The 14294-nt window shown below is 36.8% G+C and overlaps 1 protein-coding gene across 3 annotated transcripts in view; it reads right to left on the reverse strand.

Moving 5' to 3' along the window:
* Nucleotides 1-14294, reverse strand: part of LOC106154052 (zinc finger protein 423-like) — a 35672-nt gene that overhangs the window by 18625 nt on the left and 2753 nt on the right. The window contains exons 2-3 of one of the 3 annotated variants that reach the window (XM_087011153.1): nucleotides 10042-10137; nucleotides 9243-9407 (exon numbers count right to left, since the gene is read on the reverse strand). In XM_087011153.1, coding sequence (XP_086867279.1) covers nucleotides 9243-9407; nucleotides 10042-10137 — 261 coding nt within the window. Of the gene's footprint in view, nucleotides 1-4983; nucleotides 5107-9242; nucleotides 9420-10041; nucleotides 10138-14294 lie in introns of those variants that run through there. The other 2 variants (XM_087011152.1, XM_087011154.1) reach the window with 2 other exon arrangements.

Genomic DNA, 14294 nt, shown 5'->3' on the forward strand with positions numbered 1-14294 from the left:
CCTCTTACATCTCTTCAACTGTTTGGCAAATTTTATCATAACATATCGCAATTGATGTAAACAGAAGGGAATTCCCAGAAGCTTAAATCACATAGCTGTCCATGTGCTGGCAATGCCATCCATGTGCTGGGAATGGCGTCTCAAAGCAATATGGAAGTGTCATAAAAAACATGGTGAATCGGCATTGTTTTGAAGAAGACTGAAATTCTACAGAACTCTATGAGTAAACAACGAGAAAAGTGTTCATGGACATCTTATGCCAGCTAGCTGGCTTCTATGTTGCTCTACTAGTCTGCTATTATTTCTGACTCCACTCTCCTCCAAATCTCGCAAAATCTCACTTGGCTCTATGCTAAGTTGACAGACTTGGGCTATCTAATATGATTTCCATTCCAGTTTTAAAATATAACATTAAGAGAATACTTAGTCATGGAAATGACCATAAATAGAAAACTAGTGACTAGTGTGTTTGCCAAATATATGAAGTAGAAGCTGTATCTTGTGTTTTATCTAGCATTCACTGACTTTTGAATAATTCAGGTAGGGCGCACTTATGCTTTTATAATTTCCAAACATCATTCCAGGTTACATGTGCCATTTTTGTCCCTTTTCACTAAGCTTACACCTCAGCAAAAGTAGACCCTTATTCAAGCTGGGGTTTCCATTTCCAAAAAAACTGGAAACAGGCCAAAAAGCACCAAATGCTGCAAGTATCACTGGAGTAGTACACAGAGTAAGTAGGCAGACACACGGCATTCAAATGTCTGTTTTTGTAACAGTACGAGTGTCAGGAGTGGAAGGTCTCTTTCAAGGAGCGTAGACGCACAAGAGAGGTAGTGTTCTGAAGCGCACAATTACTGCTCTTGAAACAGCGGCTCCTCAGCAGGAGCTCCAATTTGCAGCAAAATGGGCAAAAAAAGTCAAATTGTCTGGGAAAGCAACCAACAATGACTGGTGCAAAACTCAATCAGACGTACTAGGGAGGATCCAGGCAGGCTTTTCTTCCCTGTTGAGCAGGGCTTGTAAACGGCAGCTCTAACTCTGGGGGCCTTGTTTCACTGAAGAACTTAAACCCCGGAGAGATGTTCTGAACTAACAGACTAAAAATTTTGATTTACTTCCTTTAGGGATATTTTAATGTTGTCCATTAAAATAAAGAAACCATTGGCCTAACATACTGGCCTTTTTCTTAATTTCTGTAGCACAAACACAATGGTTCACTTAAGTTGCCTACTCCTGAATTATCCCATGCCAAATTAAACTGAAAATTTCAGCCTAAAAGTCAAGACCAATTTTCAGACTTAAGCAACTTAGTTGCGCTGGGCGGTGTTCTCTGTAAACTGACATATAAACAGGGTGAAAATCTAATATCTCTGCTGTTCCTGACAATGTGCAGCAACAATTACAGTAATGTGAAGCCATGCACTACCTCAGCAACAAAACAACTCTGATGCTATCAATACTTGACTTAATGTGTGCAAAACAATTTACCAACACCAAAAATTGCTGCAAGGTTTTGTTTCTACTCTACTAAGTATGTACAACTTAGTAATAATCAAATTTTAATTGTTTTCTTTATTATTTTTTCTGGCTCAAATCATGATAATAAACCAATTTACCAAAATCCAGTCACATAACTTTTTTCATAAACAAACAAACAAACAAACAAATAAATATTGAGGGAATAAAACAATTGATATAAAATATTCACAATAAAAACAAGTAGGACTCCAGTACTAACAATATTGCAATACCACTAACAACAACAGTAACAACAGCAATACAATGTTGCTGCTGCAGTATCACAGCAGTCACAATCCTGACAATACAAGGCTGCCCTGCACCTTAAACGACACCAATAACAAACCCACATCCACATTATCTCATGTTACAACACTGCAGACTGGTCACATTATGGAGGCTATGAGCTATGTACATGCAAGAGACACATTAACATGTACATCATTGGGATTCAGGCGTCTGGTGCAAATCTGTTCTTGTTTACTGTAGACAATAAACTTAGACTAGCCTAGTAGAGACCAAAAGATCTACACCACCGTCAGTCTAGATTGTACATCTTATCACAATGGAGCTGTAGACATATACAAATGAATCTTAGAATATCTGATCAATTGAAGTAATAACTACAAAAAGCTAGAGAGAGAGAGAGAGAGAAAGAGAGAGAGAAAGAGAGAGAGAGAGAGAGAGAGAGAGAGAGAGAAAGAGAGAGAGAAAATGTATGAGATCTATTTTACGGTCATGTTCACATTGGCCATAATCATGTTTTTTTATTTTTGGTCCACACCTCTTTGGAATTTTATGATACATACATGTATTTCTCTGTTTTTTTAAATCTGTCTATCAATATTTTAATTCAATCACCTATTTTTCATTTGTTTGCTTATCTATTTAGTTTTGTCTATTCTATTTTTGGACTGTATTTGAAGTTTTAAGACTGACGGATATTTTTAAAACAATAATGTGCCCACCAGCCCACTTATATCTGCCTCACTGACAGTTTGGCAAGTGCTTGACAAGATTAACTTGTTAGTCTTTTGCTTTTTACCAAGAATGTACGTATTACCATCCTTGTTTTTACCAATAATGGACTAATCATCATCAACAAAATCAACTACAGACTCAATGTATCAATTATTACTTCATCATCAAATGAATATTGACTGTTAAAACTAATGTAGTTTTTCCCCTTGAAATGACTTGATGTAGCTCTCAGAACAGATATAACTTGGATCCACTGTGAACACAACCATACGAGTTCTCTGAAAAGATAAGGTATGTTAATGCCAGCACCATCTCAACTCAGGCCTCCCTGCCTCTATACACCAGACTAGGCAACACAGGGGCCTTAACGATCAAATTTCCCCACTTATTCCCCATTTATTCGAACAAGAACCCATCCCCGGAGATATTCACCTATGTTTTATGCATTTTTCTTGGATCTCGTGGCCTCCCTGGAGATCCTGCAACTGGCTTTTAACCAAAACTTTATGCATTTGGAAGTTTGAATGCTTAGGCAGAGTTAAAGCCTCCTGAGACAAGAAAGAGTCCCAGGGGGAGCCATGACTGATGAAGAAAGTGCCACCAATCAACTTAATATCTTCCAATGAATTTAAGATCTCTATGTATGTAGGTAGCTGGGGCAATAAGCGTAATGGGAGAGATTTTTCTTGCAACGGGTTCTGTGAATTTAAACTAAAAGCGCATGTATTAATTTTCTACTGACATTGACTTTAGAAATAAAATAAACAAATGAATATGTGAATGTGAACAAGGCAATTCTACAGACAATAAATAAGTAAAATAAAATCAATTTAAATATAAGGAAATAAAATATGACACAAAACAAACAAAATGAAAATGTAATCAATAAACAGTTCACAGCAATAACTAAAATTATTATTATTATTATTATTAAATATTATTATGCCCTTTCCTTTGGACAACACTTATGCGATAATAGAAAAAATGTATGTCGGCATTTTTTTCTTTATCACAGCAGTCAACAATATGTTTTGTAAACCATGAATTGTTAACCATGAAACAGAACCTGATTAATCTTCTGGTCAAGCCCATATCCACCATATCCTGAGTGCCTCAAATTTGTAGCAATGTGTAACATTTCACAAACACTTGGTAGCTACCGTCTCTTCCAACAAGTATGAGGTTACAACCTATCACACATAAAACTACAGACAGAGGAAGAGAAAAAAAAACTCAAGATGAGAATTGTTTTTTGACTTAAGGAAGCATAGAGTCTGCCCCCAGGCCATTGTATTAGTGCCTCCATCTGCCGCATCCTGTAGTTAGCTAGGCCACATCCCGGAGCTCTGCAGAGAACCAGAGAACTCATTTCCTGACTGTGTTCGCCCACTGACACCGAGAGCAGACCTCGGGACCCGCTATTTCTGTGTTCTACATAGATACAGTCATAACTAATTAAATCGTCATGGTTTGAGACCACAGTGCGGGCTGCTCTCACCAAGGGGAAGCACGGTCATGATTTTTTCCCCTTTTTTTTATTCTTTTTTTTTTGTGTGAAAATTACAAACAGATTCTCCAGGTGTCCCAGGCTAGTGTTACACTGTTGGAAGGTTATGCAGGGAGAACCTTAAGTGATGTTAACTTGAGACATGGCCAATTTCTGTTAAGGCTTTTCCATAACTAGTGAATCCCTCCTTCAAGACGATTACTTGAAAAGAATTTGAAAGGATACATACAAAACAACAAATAAAGCTGTATATCCTTATTTTCCATATTTTCTCTCTCACGTTCTCTCTTGTTCTTTCTAACTCCCTTTGGCAAAACCCATTTCATTGCCTTAGAAGAAATGAGTTCAAACAAAATAATTTTATTTGTGCCTAATTTCCGTCATGACTGATTTTCCATCTTTTTTATCTTAAGTGGTCTCTATCCTCCCCAGCTTTGTTAGTGTTATTACATACATTTACACCAAAACTAGAAATCACACTCCACATTCGTAATCTTATTGAATAATGCATCAACTGATAGATCACATTACCTTTATTAGGAAAATTAAGATAAATCAGTAGGAATCAGTTAACACTTTGGAAAAACTCCGTCCAGCTAAAAGTTCACATTTGTCCAAAACATTCATTATTAGTATACTATTTAACAGATAATGATGTAGAATATAAGGACCTGGGACCTGTTACATAAAATCACTGGTTTAAACTTCCTGGCCAAAATTTAAGTTTTCTTTGAACCAAAATAAATTTGAATCTTTCTGCATGCATCTTGCTGATATTGTGATATTTCAAATGATATGACCATATAAAAGAACAAAATCAGCTCTACTACTATTATATGATACAGATGAATCAGATGCTACAGATGAATCATTTGATTGCAGTTGCCTAATTTGATAACTCTCTGACTTCTATCACAAATGTTTCCATATTGAACTATTAGCATCAGAAAGAGGACATGTGCCAACTCACATACCTCCAAAATCTTCACCTTCATTAGTAAAAGTGATACTTTGATCACTATCACTACTGTCACTACAGGTCCCTCAAATCTCTCAAAGTGTTTCAAGATCTCTCAAATTTGGAGAGGTGGGGCATTTTTGATTTCATCAACTGGTAGTTTTGCTATTCACTTTACTTAAGCAGAGAAGGTGTGAAAAATAAACAGCTTTATTAGTTTAGAACTATTCATTGTGTGGAAATGACTGTAAAACCTGCTATGCATCTTTTATCTCCCCAATCTTGTCAGGTCATCAAATGAGCTTTGGACAGAACAATGAAAACTGTGGTCATTGAACTGAACTCCCCTGACCTTAGCCATATATCAATGATTGCAAATGGATGCCTTAAAGTGGATAAAAATAATCCGTTAACACAAAGCACTAGAATTTAATAGTGCAACACTATCCATCAGCTAAACAAAAATAATATGTTATAATCATTAAAATAGAAATAGGGCCCTTGATATCACTCTCGTTTTAATTCCGCCATTAATGATCTACCTGTGGTACTTAAAGTTGTCACCTGTTCAGGTGTCAGTGTGCCGAGGTTCCTCAGATTTGGTTGATTAAGCACTAACATTGGACTATCTATGATACTGTTAATCAGCCATCATATTTCTGTATACTGTATACAGGTGCTAATTGAAACCTCAGAGAAAGTAACTAGATTAAATATGTTTACCCTCATGGCTACAAAAGTGGCTCTTTAAACTTGAGGACAATAAAAAAATGGTAAAATTTATGACAGGAAATTTCTGGAAGGTCTTCTTTTGAAATTCATTCAGTGTTCCAGTCCTGAAAGTGATTTAAACAAGTTTTGAAAAAAAAAAGATTTCAGTTATTGTGATTCTTTCCTAACCTTGCCTACTTTCTGCAGGGGCGGATTTACGGGGTCTTCTGGGTCTTCCGGAAGACGGTCAGATTTTCAAGTTTACATTGACGGGTATCTAATTATTTCTGTCGGAAGACGGTCAAAAAATGGAGGATGGATCAACAAAGATAATTTGGAAGACTGTCAGAAAATAACTCTGGATCCGCCCCTGTTCTGTGCCTGTATAGTATAGCTGTTTAAGGCCAATTTGGGCACATTTACCACCTGCATACCTCTTTAATTGATGCACATGATTTATTTCTTTGCACTTATACGCTCTGACTCTCCAGCGTTCAGATCAAAGCTCATCTTCCTATAGTACCTTGAATACATGCACCTGACTGATTGACTTACAGATACACGCCACAATTTAGTCACCTACCAATTAGTACACTTTCAAGTAAGCAAAGTGGGAGCGACACCAGTGACACCTGGTGGCCATTCTGACTGCACTTAAACAAAGCCGACTCGTCAATACAAATCGGACAATGGATATTATTAGCCTGCGAATTAGAGTCGTCATCCTTTGCATTACTTCACCCAAGACTTTTGCCAAGTTCATCCCTGCCCAACTCTCTCAATATCATGCTAATGCACATGAAAAACAATTTCCAGCACCATTTAAAAATTTTATCATCCAAACTGATGCGTCCAAGGACATGTTTAATAGCACAATTTCTTTCTGGAATCATTTTCCAATTCCCGCAGGCTGCCAGCATGATAAATCATCGTAATAAACACATCCAGTTGCAGGCCCCCTAGCGGTACTCGGATTAGCACACATGGGTCCCCAGGGATTCTGAAGCCAATTTTTCTTTCCATTACATATTAATTCTGATAGTTCTTCATTTCTCTTGGCTCCACCGAGATGTGCTGAATTATCGTGAAGTTCTCAATTTCAACCAGACTGTTTCTGATGTCAAGGAAGAAATTTGCAGTGCAACTGATTTTCTGCTTTTTTCTTCTTCTCCAGGATCTTATTGCTTTGTCACATTTCCCATTGTGTCTTTTGGTGTATACTGATTCATAGTTTGAAATCTTTGCCATCCATTAGTAGTCAGAAATGTGTAAACTGATTTTATGTTCAATGTTCTGGAACAGGATGAGCAAATCCTGACATGTTGTCTTGCCTCCCCCCCCCCCCCCCACTCTTTATCTCTCTCTCTTTCACACACATGTGCCAGCATGCACAACATGCAAACACACATATACAAAACATTATCAGCCATAACACTTCAACATCCCATTGAGTTGTTTTACAAATGTTTCCAACATGTAAAGAGGTGCACACACACTCACACAGACACACAAAAAAATATAAAATAAACAACAACCCAAAGCAACATTTACGATAGCAAAACCCTGTCGCCTGGGGACCAACAGCGGAAGTATGAATTTTAATAAACAGTTCAAGTTCTCAATTTCAATGATTCATGGGCTGTCTGAGCTATCTCTCCAGTCAATTCAATGTTGTTTGGTTCAGCACCCAAGAGACTCGCATTTTCCCCAGTGTTTCTAGTACTTCCTAGCTCCCTGGCGATATGATCAGCCTCATCAATATACTCATTCCTGGCCACACATCAGCCACTGGGGCCCCTAGAGCTGTGTAAGTGTGTGTTCAGTTTGTTGACATGCATGGTCAGGGCCCTCCAGGGCTCACAGGCTGCGAGGAGTGGTGTGAAATGCCACGGCCAGGGTTAACAAAAAATATTGTAAAGGAATCGACAATCGTTTCTTAGTAGCTTAGATTGTTAATTATTATTGTTGATTAAGTTCCATTTCACAAAGAATATTTTTGATCATTTATTTACTCTTCTCATAGTTGTTATACAATTTTTCATAATCTTTAAACTAATTATGATATTCAAAGAAATGAGAACTACCATTTAGCAGAGTGTATGTTTGTGTGTGTATGTGTGTGTGTGTGAGCGTGGGCTAACACATGCATGCATGCAAGTTCATGCACATTTATAAAACCCCAAATTGTTATAGTACAGAAAATAAAATAAATTGCTCCCAGGATGTCAGTGTTCTAGGAACCGACCACCCTCTAATCACAGATATCAGCAAGTCTCAGAGATTGTGTCTGTGAAATATGACAGCCCCTCCATTCCTGACTAAGATCATTCCAAGTATTCTGGTACCATTGTTCTTTTTTCAATTGTTTATTGTCAACTTAAAGAGAAAATAGGTGAATTATGAATATTGAAATATAGCAAATTTTAACACATATAAAAATATGGCCAAACTATATAAATTGTAAATATTTAAACATTGTTTACAAAAAGTATCAAATAAAGTTTGAGATAACACAGAAAGACTGATGGTAAAATGATTTATTCATTTTGCACTGAACAAAATTATAATATAAAATGTTCTTAAACTGTATATAGATCTTACGTAACTTAACATTTAAAAGGTGATACTTAAAAAGGGGCTAGCACAAAAAAAAAAGAAAGAAAGTGCTTGATCGATTTTGTTTTAATGAACGTTTTGTTGAAGTCACTGGAAGTACATTTATATCTTAAAGAAGAAGTTCTCTTAACAACATCATTAAGTCTAGCTTCACACACACACCTATAAACACAAATGCATGCACACTCATGCCTGCTTGCACGTGCGCACACACATACACACACACACACTCACACAGACAGATAAATGCAACACAGTTATAGATATATATGTATATGGTATCCCAAAGCATGGTATGGGAATTTTTTCCACTGGGACTTCATGATGCTTGCTGTATCAGAAGGCCAATTACTGGAGATAAAACATAAAGTAGCCCGCGCCGCGGTGTGCCAAACACACAATTAGGCCATTACCAGTGGAAGAGCTAGCTGATAATGTACAGAACATCTTGAACTTGCCAGTGCAAGCCGCGTCTGTTCAACAATGGGATCTTTCAAATTGTATTAGCATTTCCAGCATGTTGGTTTGTTGTCTACTTCATTTCTTCATTCCAAAGCAAGTATGTATACATGATCAGACTCCTCTGTGTGTGTGTGTGTGTGTGTGTGTGTGTGTGTGTGTGTGTGTTTGTGTGTGTGTGTGTGGGGGGGGGTCTACTTGAAGTCAAAATTTGATTTTTAAGAAGGAGTATGCTATGGAGGGAAAGGGGCCCATTTTTTCAGTAAAAAAAGAAACCTAGACCTGTGGTTTTTCATCATCTCTTGTTTAAAAATGGTTAAAAAATTATTTGTCATGTCTCACAGATAAAAACGCATGCAGGATTTTGGAAATAATTAATTTTTAACTGGGTTATTAAGAATTTATTAAAGCCCACCAGTATGAGAGTACATTTCAGCAGCTGATATTTTGAATCTAGCTAAAACGTACAGCACTGTTGGCAAATCATACCTGTAATACAGACAGAGTTCTTGTGGTCCATGAACACGTGTAGACTGTAGAAAGTGGTACTGCAGCTCTCACAGGTGTATGGCTCCTCTCCCTCATCTCCCGCTACCATGGTGACATCATTGACCTTATTTGGAGATGCTGCCATGACAACAGCACTCCCTTCACCTAAAAAGGAGACTGGTGATCCAAGAAAAGTTCAACAGAATATTTTTAACTACGGTGACATTAGAGAAGTTTTACAAATTATCTTGGTTGTTGTTATCATGAAAATCTTTCACAGAGCTGACTTAAAAACTTTCCCTAAAGAGAAATGTAAAGAAAGTATATGTCACCTTCTGGGAGTATGCTTATTGCTTTGTTAAACAGTAACACCTTTTTCTCCAATTACCAGCACCTTTGAGGGTGTAGATATGCTATCAGCTTTAAAGTTGCATTTTAAATGAGCATGAACTTCCACATTTAAACCAGTTCTACTAGTGTCTTGACTTACAAAACAAATATTTAATTTTCCTGGATATTTTCAACACTTTTTCTTCAAACACCAAAATATCATTTACAAACCCATTGAAAGAATTACGATCCATAGCATGATCAGTTTTTCCAGTGCCATGTTTCTATGCTTTCTATAGATCATTTTGTTCTCAATGGTTCTAAATATAGTACCCTGGTGATAGAGGTCTAATAGCTGTAAGTTCCAGGAAAATTAATTTCTTTGTCCATAAAGGTCTACACGCAATGTTTATCTTGCAAGGTACTTTTTCAGTTTGTTTTTTTTCTACTTGGAGTATCTGGTCCCCACCTGTTGCTTGGAATGCTTCATAATCTTCCAGTTTGAGCAAGTCCTGTGGGTTGTCAACACAGGCAGTCTCTGCTTTTTCTTCTTCCTCATCTTCTCCTGCAAAACATTAACAGGTAATATATGTGAAACACTAATATATGTGTATGGCCACTTTGCACGTCAACTTTTGGAAAGCAGGTTTTGCTTGTTATTTTTTTTTTTCAAATCTACCTATTTCAGGCATTGTTATTAATTGTCTAAGAATTTTTTCTCTTTTGGTAGCATATCATCATAACCATGTTACCTTGTTTTTATTTATTTATTTATTTATTTATTTTTGTGGTGGGTTAAACAATATTTCTTCAAAATACCAGCTGGAAAAAATAAATTGATTAGCATTTTTTTTTCACTCTTGAAATAGTTCAATTCCTATTGTATTTTTTTATCTTAAATATCATGTGAATTTGTTCAAATAGTGAAAAGAAAGGTTACTAGTAGGTACAGGCAGTGGACATATGGAATAGTAAATGTAATAATAAAGTACATTTCTATAATAGACACTTATACTCTACTGTACATGTCATCCAATTTCCATAAAATAAATAGCCTTTAAAAGCACTTTCAGGACTCACAATGACCAAAAATTAAATTTATGTGACAACACGTCAAGTAAAATTGCTTTGACTCAATTATATTACTTTTTACAGTTTTACCATTTGTATATTGGACGCGTCGTAAAAAGTGGTTTTAAGTCTTCCCATTATTCTTGACTGTAAATTAAGACATTCCCAATGAGCAGGTACTCTAGTCTGTTAACCACTTAGGGCTCTATTTACTCTCTTTTTCTGTCCTTTGAGTGGTTGTGTAGTTTAATAACTCTCACCACTACCAGAACTTTCTTTTTAACCATTCACATAGGGATTACAGACATTTGGACTTACTGGAGTCAGATATTCAAAAATCTAATTCACAGAGCAATTGCACAATCTATTTTCAGCAATATCAAACTTTTTTGTGAAGTAAGAATCAGAAGTGAAACATTTAAGAAAAACTTGCAGGATACACTGTGTTGCTTTTTTAAATCTTCAATTTTGCAAATGTTTTTTGTTTCATGCAACTGTGGTTACTTGGACTAATGAACATATTTGATAATTTAAAGTAGTCTCTTAAAGGCTGGGCTCAACTTTTTAGAATCTGTGCTGGATCTTTCTAGTCTTACTCAGAATATTGCTGATATTTTGGCCCCATAACTCCCACCCTACCTTCCTCCAAACCCATCTCTTCCTATTTCCCAGTTAAAAGGGAAATGTTACCCTCTGATCGGAGGTTTGTTTCACAACATAACTTAGGACCGAATCTTCGTCTCAACTTACAGACCATTTTTTTTTTTCATTTTGACCCAAGATTAGTCAGTCATAGACCCATCTCCGAGGGGTTTCTTACAAAATTACATTTAGCTGAAGTGGCTTAGATGTCTGTAGTGCCTACTTAAGCTGTTAGGGGGTTATTAACTATCGTTTAGCAGTTTCAGTAGGCGTGCCAGACATCTAAGCTGCTTAGTCTGAGTGCAACTTAACAAGAGTCCCCTCGGAGATGGATCAATCCTGTTAGATCGATCTAGGCATGGGAATGGGGTCTTAGACCCCATTTCCAGAGATAAGATCGATCTACTTTAGATCGACCTAACTCCCTGGGGGTTCACGCTAAATAGCTGTCAGCCGGGCGGACACAAAAGTTAATTACCCCCTTACAGCTTGTAGTATGCAGGACGGACATTTAAGCCGGATTATCTGACACTAATCTAGTGAGACTCCCCGCGGGGATAGATCGATCTAAAAGCTCTGGGAATACAGCCTTAGTAAACCCTTACTGAGAAAGTGTGCCTGTTTAAAACAAAAAGGATATGATTCAGGATAGACCCTACTTAATGATAAATGACTACCATGGATTTACACTAGGTTGAGGTAGACCAAACCTCTGGTGCCAAAGTGTAGATTCAACTGTTGGTCATATTATCCTTTGGAGAACTGACCCCAGTAAATGGTGACATGAGCTAGTCCTAACAAAGGCCCAAATCCCAATAGACAGAGTTGAGTCAATCCACGCGATATTAGATCTTAGATCCACTTAAACCAATGGTGTCTATGGGAATGGTGTCTCAGTGCTGCTTCTAGCGCAGCTATCATGGCTAACCACTAAGCTAGGCCACAGTTATATAGAGCAAATCTCTTTCTTTATAAAATTAATCACACGATGACGTTCTTCAACCTCAGGTAACTGGCTAACTGGCCACCTGCTGCTGATCGCCTCCCTGTGAAGGGAGAGAATTAAGGCTTATTTATGGATTACTTCAGCATGGGGGTCTCAATGGGTGTCCTGTCCCCTGCTGGCGCTGGCTTTACAAAACAATATGTGACTGAAAATATGGTCTGAGAATATTATTCCAGAATCGGATTACTGTGTGGAAGTCCCCTAAAATGCATGAACTAAGGTTCTAAAACACTAGTCATTATTTTGTTCATATTTTGGTGTTTTATCTTTTATTACATTGTACTGTGTATAGTTAGCATCTACTGAATGCCACACACATAGAAAATAATAATTAAAAAACTGAAATATACCCTAAGGAACGATTTCAATAAATAAAATACAAATCAAATACTAGTATATGCAGATATATAAAGTGATTTTTTTCTCTCTTCCTTTTTTATCAGCACAAAAGGGAAGGGGTTGATTTCATTTCCTAAAAATGTCTGAAGTTAATACAATCTGCACATCTTCATCTTTACATACCTACCTTTATGAGAAACCTTTGTTATTTTCTGCGCTCTGGGATTTGATGCAAATGTTACCAATGAGCTAGAGTACTTATGCTTTGCAAGTTCTTTGCCTAGAGGGAAATCTAGAAGCCACTGAGCTGCAGGTAAAATTGTCTGCGGATGACGCAATGAGAAAAGACAGTTTCATCTCAGCTATCTCACAGCAGGAAAGGTTTCTTGATTTGACCTTTTTGGTTATCGATTTTATGTATTGTGCTCTCCTTTCATTTCTTTTATTCTGGTATTGTTTGGAAATTCATCTTTCTTTCAATCAGGATCTTCCTAATTACGTCTTTGGATTAAATATCCTCCCTTTTTTCTCCACAATATTGGTAAATGTGATAGGCAATGATTATGTATCACTGCAATTATCAGCTCACAGTCAAACAAAGTCAGAACACTTGCAAAATATTTATCACAACTAATAACAATTGGCAGACTGAGTAATTTCAAGAAATGAAAAGTAATTTTTTCAAAATAAAAAAGTATGAATGATTTCCTAAATGCAATTAGTGTCACTGAAACTGCTCTTAATGTTAAGCCTGTAATGCACATTTGAGAGAAATGATCAGATATAAATCATAATCTCTCTGATGTCCAATTTGCTTTTAATAAAGTACATTTCACTGTCTTGGCTAGACTTACATAACAATTTTGAGCAGCATTTTACCTATGTACTAGTAGACGTTCCTTGCATATTCCAAACTTGACCAAAATATGGTTCTGTTAATGCTGGTATAGGCACCACCATCCCCATCACAGAACCCTTAGCAAAATATCAGGCCTGCTGCAAATTGGCAGCAAATTTGCTACAATATTGCTGCAAATTGGCAGCAAGAAAAAATTTCTTGCAAGCTCCTGCAAACCTGTTTAAGTTTGCAGCAATATTGCTGCATATTTGTTGCAACATTTTGCTAAGGGAAGATATGGCACCAGTTTTGAATAATAATAATAATAATAATAATAATAATAATAATAATAATGCAGGGGTTGCCTTTTGACAAGCATCCTCGTACCTTACATATTATAGTAAATTCTCTCACTCCTGTGTTAATTTTGTCTCTTTTTACTTGAAAAAATATTTCATCCCACCCTTCCCCCCCTCCCCACCATCAACTCCTTGATTCGCCAAAGATTTGTATGAGAATGGCACTACACCTACAGTACGTGGAAACACTGTAAAAAGCTGCCAAGAGCACAAAATCTGATCACCACAGAACACTCAGTAACAAAATTTACCAAAGCAACCCACTTTGTCTAACAGCTACGCCTCACCTCTCTCTTCCTCAATTGTATCCCAACACCAGTAATATAAATCACCCTGTTCAAAGCAATTCAACCCTTACCACATTGTCAAGTGAAAAGTGGTAAATGTTTTGGGTGATTTGGAGAGTTGGAACAGGACATCTTGTACTGCACTTACACCCTCAGGCTTTATTCATTGTAGGGTAATTA

Source organism: Lingula anatina, chromosome 4, assembly GCF_051362555.1.
Source record: "Lingula anatina isolate TDL-2025a chromosome 4, LinAna3.0, whole genome shotgun sequence".
In the NCBI taxonomy this organism is placed as follows: domain Eukaryota; kingdom Metazoa; phylum Brachiopoda; class Lingulata; order Lingulida; family Lingulidae; genus Lingula; species Lingula anatina.